Source organism: Choloepus didactylus, chromosome 1 (genome assembly GCF_015220235.1).
Source record: "Choloepus didactylus isolate mChoDid1 chromosome 1, mChoDid1.pri, whole genome shotgun sequence".
Taxonomy (NCBI): domain Eukaryota; kingdom Metazoa; phylum Chordata; class Mammalia; order Pilosa; family Megalonychidae; genus Choloepus; species Choloepus didactylus.
The window spans coordinates 170,847,764-170,853,342 of NC_051307.1; the positions used below are offsets into that span (position 1 = coordinate 170,847,764).

The 5,579-nt window shown below is 42.6% G+C and overlaps 1 protein-coding gene across 1 annotated transcript; it reads right to left on the reverse strand.

The window, feature by feature from the left end:
* Positions 1–1,349: 1,349 nt before the first annotated feature.
* LOC119527764 (lanC-like protein 2) lies at positions 1,350–5,351 on the reverse strand. Its single transcript, XM_037828140.1, has 2 exons — positions 4,010–5,351; positions 1,350–2,367 (listed from the first exon to the last, which is right to left on the reverse strand). Exons 1-2 carry the CDS (start codon positions 5,309–5,311, stop codon positions 2,353–2,355), a joined length of 1,317 nt encoding a protein of 438 aa, XP_037684068.1. The 5' UTR covers positions 5,312–5,351; the 3' UTR covers positions 1,350–2,352.
* Between the last annotated feature and the right edge of the window lie 228 nt (positions 5,352–5,579).

Here is a 5,579-nt window from a genome sequence, read left to right on the forward strand (position 1 = left end):
CATTCCACCCCCTCCCTAGCATTGCATTAGTGGGATTAATCACATTTAGAATGTTGTAATGCTATCACCTTCCCACCCTCCATTGCTAGAAATTTCCCTTCACCTCAAACAGCAACCCTACACTCATTTCTTAACTCCCCATTGCCCCTTCCCCCATTTCCCTTTGATACCAGCTTAACTTCTATAGGACACATAAACTATGTTCCTATACTCCTCCATTCCCCCACCTTTATATAGTTCTTGTCAAAAATTACATATTTTACATTGAGTTCAAAACCACTGATTTGTCATTAGAGTTTGTGTATTTTATATCATGTAGGAAGTAAATAGTGGAGTTACAATTCAAAAATTATTGACTTCTATTTGTATTCCATTGTGGTTGGAGTATGTGCTTTGAATATATTCAATTTTCTTTTCCCTTCTTAAATTTATTGAGGCTTGTTTTATGTCCCAGCCTATGGTCCCTTCTGGAGAAAGATCTGTGATCCCTAGAGAAAAATGAGTGTCCTGGTGATTTGGGATGTAAGGTTCTATATATGTCTGTTAAAATTCTCTTTATCTCTTCCTACTTTCTTTGTTTCTCTGTTGGTAGGGCTCTCTTTAGTATCTGGAGTAGGGCAGGTCTTTTATTGGCAAACTCTCTCAGCATTTGTTTGCCTGTGAAAAATTTAAGCTGTCCCTCAAATTTGAAGGAGAGCTTTGCTGGGTAAAGTATTCTTGGTTGGAAATTTTTCTCTCTCAGAATTTTAAATATGTCATGCCACTGCCTTCTCGCCTCCATGGTGGCTGCTGAGTAGTCACAACTTAGTCTTATGTTGTTTCTTTTGTATGTGGTGAATTGCTTTTCTCTTGCTGCTTTCAGAACTTGCTCCTTCTCTTCAGTATTTGAGAGTCTGATCAGAATATGTCTCAGAGAGGGTTTATTTGGATTTATTCTATTTGGAGTTCTCTGGGCATTAATGCTTTGTGTATTGATATTGTGTAGAAGGTTGGGGAATTTTTCCCCAACAATTTCTTTGAATAGTCTTTCTAGACCTTTGCCCTTCTCTTCCCCTTCTGGGACACCAATGAGTCTTAAGTTTGGACGTTTTATTTTATCTGTCCTATCCCTGAGATCCATTTAGATTTTTTCGATTTTTTTCTCCATTCTTTCTTTTGTTTTTTCATTTTCTGTTCTGTGGACTTCTAGGACTTTGAGTCTTTGTTCAGCTTCCTCTAATCTTGTATTGTGAATATCCAGAATCTTTTTAATTTGGCCAACAGTTTCTTTTATTTCCATAAGATCTTCTATTTTTTATTTACTCTTGCAATGCCTTCTTTTTTTTTTTTTTTTTTTTTTTTTTTACCACACAACTATCTTTTACTAACAAAACCAAAGAACCCCAAACACTTTTTGTGGACATCAACTTTTCCCCTTCAAATTTCAAAATGGTATTGGGCATGTACATATTTTTAAAGTGTAGACACGTTTTGGAGAACACAGTGTAGCACGGGCAAATCCAAGAAATGAATGTGAAATGCTCTAAACTCTGAATTCAAACACTTGTAACTGTTGAACTTAATTCTTTAAATCTTCTGTCCTTTCAAGTTCCAGCATTTCTCCTCTGCCTTCAGGGACTGAGTGCCCTAACTACTGTCAAGCAGCAGGCCAAGTATCAGACGCGAGGAAGTGGGATAAAGAATCACAGGACTGCATAGCAGTTTAAGAGCTAGAGGAGAAGTAGGAAGGTGTCAACCCAACCCAGCTGACTTCTTAAACAACTCTGTAAATAAAATCTCCATTAACAGAAACCTGGCCATTTGGAGCAACATCCAGCTTTTGACTGTATACTCCACATGTATCTTCTTTTCACCTCAATGTGTCAGACGGAAAGCCTGTAAGCATCTCTCAAACAAGCACATGAGAGAACCCACCTGGCTAGGCGTTGAAATAACTGAGCAGCCCCCTCTGCTGCTGCTCTGGAGATGCTTGGCCAGAATCAGGGCTTTCACAAGTTGCCTCTTCCTTGCTGAGAGAGGCTGCGATGGGGGCTTTGGGGTGATTCCATGTGCAGCTCCTACTGAGGAATGACCCAGCCTGGGCAGTGCTGTCAGCCGGAGCCGTAAGGGTTGCTGTTGATGAGGCAGGCAGGGCCAGGTTAGGAAGCTCCGAAAGTTGTTTTTGAGCTGCATTTGGTAAGGTGGATGGGGAGGATGGGGAATGCTTTCCAGATGGAAAGTTCTGGAGGAACTTTGATATCACATGATAGTGAATTGGCTCGTTTGTCACAGCATGCCCCACCTCCAGACAATGGGGTGCTGGAGTGCCCCGGGAGCCCAGGACCAGGCTGGAGGTCACAAGGGAGTAAACCCTCAGAAGTCACCAACCTGACTTGAAAGAAAATAATCATGACTTAGAAACAGTAGTGTTTGCAACCAGGAGACACCATCTAGGAATTAACGGCCCCATGTTCTGTGAGTCAGCCGCACACATAAGGCTCTGCAATACCTGAAGAACTGCAAAGGGCATGAAGGAGATTTTTCTTCTAAATGGATATTCTTATTTCTCCTTTATGAAAGGAGTGGAAACTGGGACTAGTAAAATGTTTAGCTAGTCCCCTGTGGACCAGGACTAGACCATAAGAAAGCCCTATCTTGTCTTTTACGGCACATGCCTTGGCTCGCCAGATGAGGAGTTCTTTCAGTCTTAGACCACCTGGGAGGTGCCATGATGACAAAAACACTTCTAAAAACTGAAATTTGCAGGATAAGATTGTAGAGGGTATGCTAGTCCAAATTAATGCCCACAATGTTTTAATTAACAAAAGCCAGACAAATAATACCATAATTTCCTTGACTAGAACTTTATGTTTCCCATACATATAAAAGCAGACTAGTTCTTTTATGTTAATGTATCTCATCAAATGTGAGATTTTATCATCCAAACAGTGGACAAAAAATAAGGACTTTATTCATGCCAAATTTATACTTGGATGACTTTCCAGGTTTTTAAAGTAAGTTTAACTGCAAGAACATGGATCCAGTTTAATATCTTTCTGTTTGTTAGATATCTGACATTGTACCCACTATTCTTTTCACAATAAGTTATAAGGTTGATAAACTGGGGTGGAGTCTCTTAATAATACATACCTGGGTAAATGTTCTAGAATTGACACCACTTAGTTGCTGCTACTTGTTATTCACGGGGGTCATTAGGAATGTTATGCATATTAAATGCTACCCCTGACTTCATACAGTCCATTCACCGCAGCACTAACTGCCCTGGATTGCAATGAGCCTTGCAAAATCTACATAAAGTGCCTGAAACCTCTGCTAAAAATAAGTCCTGATGGAGCTGCAGTTCACCCCCTCTAGTTTCTTAAAAACATAAGGTGAGCCCTAAACCCAAAGAGGACACAAGCAGCTGCACTGTGGAAGGGCTCATTCCTCCAAGCGTTCCAGAAAACCATCTCTTATCTGTTCTGCTTCTTTTCCGTTTTTGGAGGGGTCTTTCCTTCGTGCTTATCTGAAAGTTACCAGTGGCAAATGCTGAAACAGGATAATTACTAGGATATCGCTGTGGATAATCTTTCTGACACATCAGAGAGACTTCAGCTGACTGGTCCCTAGTTTGTAAATGTAGAAGGTGCCCTATTCTATATATTATTTACACAAGGGTGGCTGCTGCACTTACACTCCTGCATGGTCTAATCTGGAATCATGTGAAGAGAGGGGCCTTCTACTTAGGACAACATACACCTACAGACAACACTGAGGAACATGCACACACTACAGAGAGCCTGGATGTAAAGAATTCATATTTTACACCTGTGAGGGAAACGCTGTTACAAATGCTGATGGGATGCTTCTGCCACTCATGCTCTAACTTGAGGGTCTTTGGAACCAAAGGGGCCTGTGAAGGTGTTTGCTTTTGATCTTTTCTTTCAGGATGCACAGTTAATTCTGTGTCAGGCACTAAGCAATCTGGTGGCTTTTGGTCCAAATGGGTATTTTAGTTGTCTTTTTGCACCTTTTTAGCCTTCTGTGCCGAGCCAAGTTCAAATGCTGGAAACTGTGATGTCTCTGGTACCAGGATGTCGGAGAGAAAGTGAATAGCGCCAGCCATGCCTTCAAAAAGAGAATAGGGTCTGTCAGGAATGCGGCACCCATGTGCTCCATAGTCTAGACACCATTCTGCAAACTTGCAAGCTCTGTAGAGGTACTTTTTATCCTGCGTGAGATGGTAAAGAGAGAGAAAAGAGTAGCCATTTCCGGCAGTCCCGTGGCAGATCCCATAGCCCTTCCGCAGCAAACCTCGCTGCCAAATCACATCACTGCACTCCATGGCATCTTTCAAGTATTTCTCCTCCTTAAAAACCTTGTATGCTTGCATGAGCATATGGATAACTCCCGGGGCACCATGGCACCAATGGACCAATCTATCTGTTTCATTGCTTAATGATGACGGATAATTTCCAGATCGGAATTTTTTATGGCGCACATAATCAATACTAGGTTTCACCATTTCTGTCAAGGTTTCTGGGTCCACTTTTGCTGCTGGCTGCATTAACATGTAGTAGATTCCAGCCATACCATGGGCTGCTCCAACATATTGCTTTCTGTGCCACTGATATAACAGGGGACAGCGCTCAGTTTTTCTCTCTTCCCTCGATAGAGTCTTACCCGATTCAATAATAGCCTGGACTACCTCTTCAATAGCTGACTCACACACGGTGCCTGGCCCAATCTCTGTGTTCAGGTACAGTAAAGCATACAGATAACCTGCCCGTCCATAGAGCAGCTCATCAGGAAGGTCTGAATCTTGGCACACGATGGTTCTCTGGAGCTGCAAAAGTTTGGTGATGTATTCCTGGGACTCACAATGACTCTTGAGTTTATGATATACCACAGCTCCTACAGCAAGGGGCCCAGCATCTCCACAGAGGAAGGTGACCCTGCGGCCATTCAGATTCCGGAGTGTTCTCTTCACATAGTCCAGGGAGCGCAGCAGATAGGTCTGATCACCTGTGACCCGGTATAACTGCAGGTACAAAAGGGCTATGCCTGTCCAACCGGTATAAGCAGAGCAGTCATGGGGATCAGCTGTCTTCAACCCTTCTTCCATTTGCTGTAAAAGGTCTTTGATTTTGGTCTGGATCCGTCTTGTGAAACTTTGAACAATCTTGCCATCGTTGTGAAAAGGGAGGCCAACCTCGTCTTTGGTGGGTAGGGATCGAACGCTCCCACTCTCCTCGGCAGCTCCGGCGGCTAATGCCGCGGAGGCGGCGGCCTCGTAGTCCAGGAACGGATTGGTAAACGCCCGCTCTTCCATTTCTACCTCCCCACCCAGATGTAACTTCAGTCTCTTTGACATGGTCTCCGCAATGCCTTCTTTATGCTCTTCTAGAGTCTTCTTTATGTTGTTTATATCCTGGGCCATGGTCTTCTTGATGTCCTTTAAATCCTTTGCCAGGTTTTCATTCCTCGATTATAGTTCTTTGATTAATTGAGCCAAGTACTGTGTCTCTTCTGATATTTTGATTTGTGTGTTTGGACTTGGGTTCTCCATATCATTTGGTTTTATCATATGCATTGAGATT

Excerpts from the sequence above, each read along its gene's own strand:
- LOC119527764 (XM_037828140.1), bottom strand. The coding sequence starts at position 5,311 with ATGGAAGAGCGGGCGTTTACCAATCCGTTCCTGGACTACGAGGCCGCC.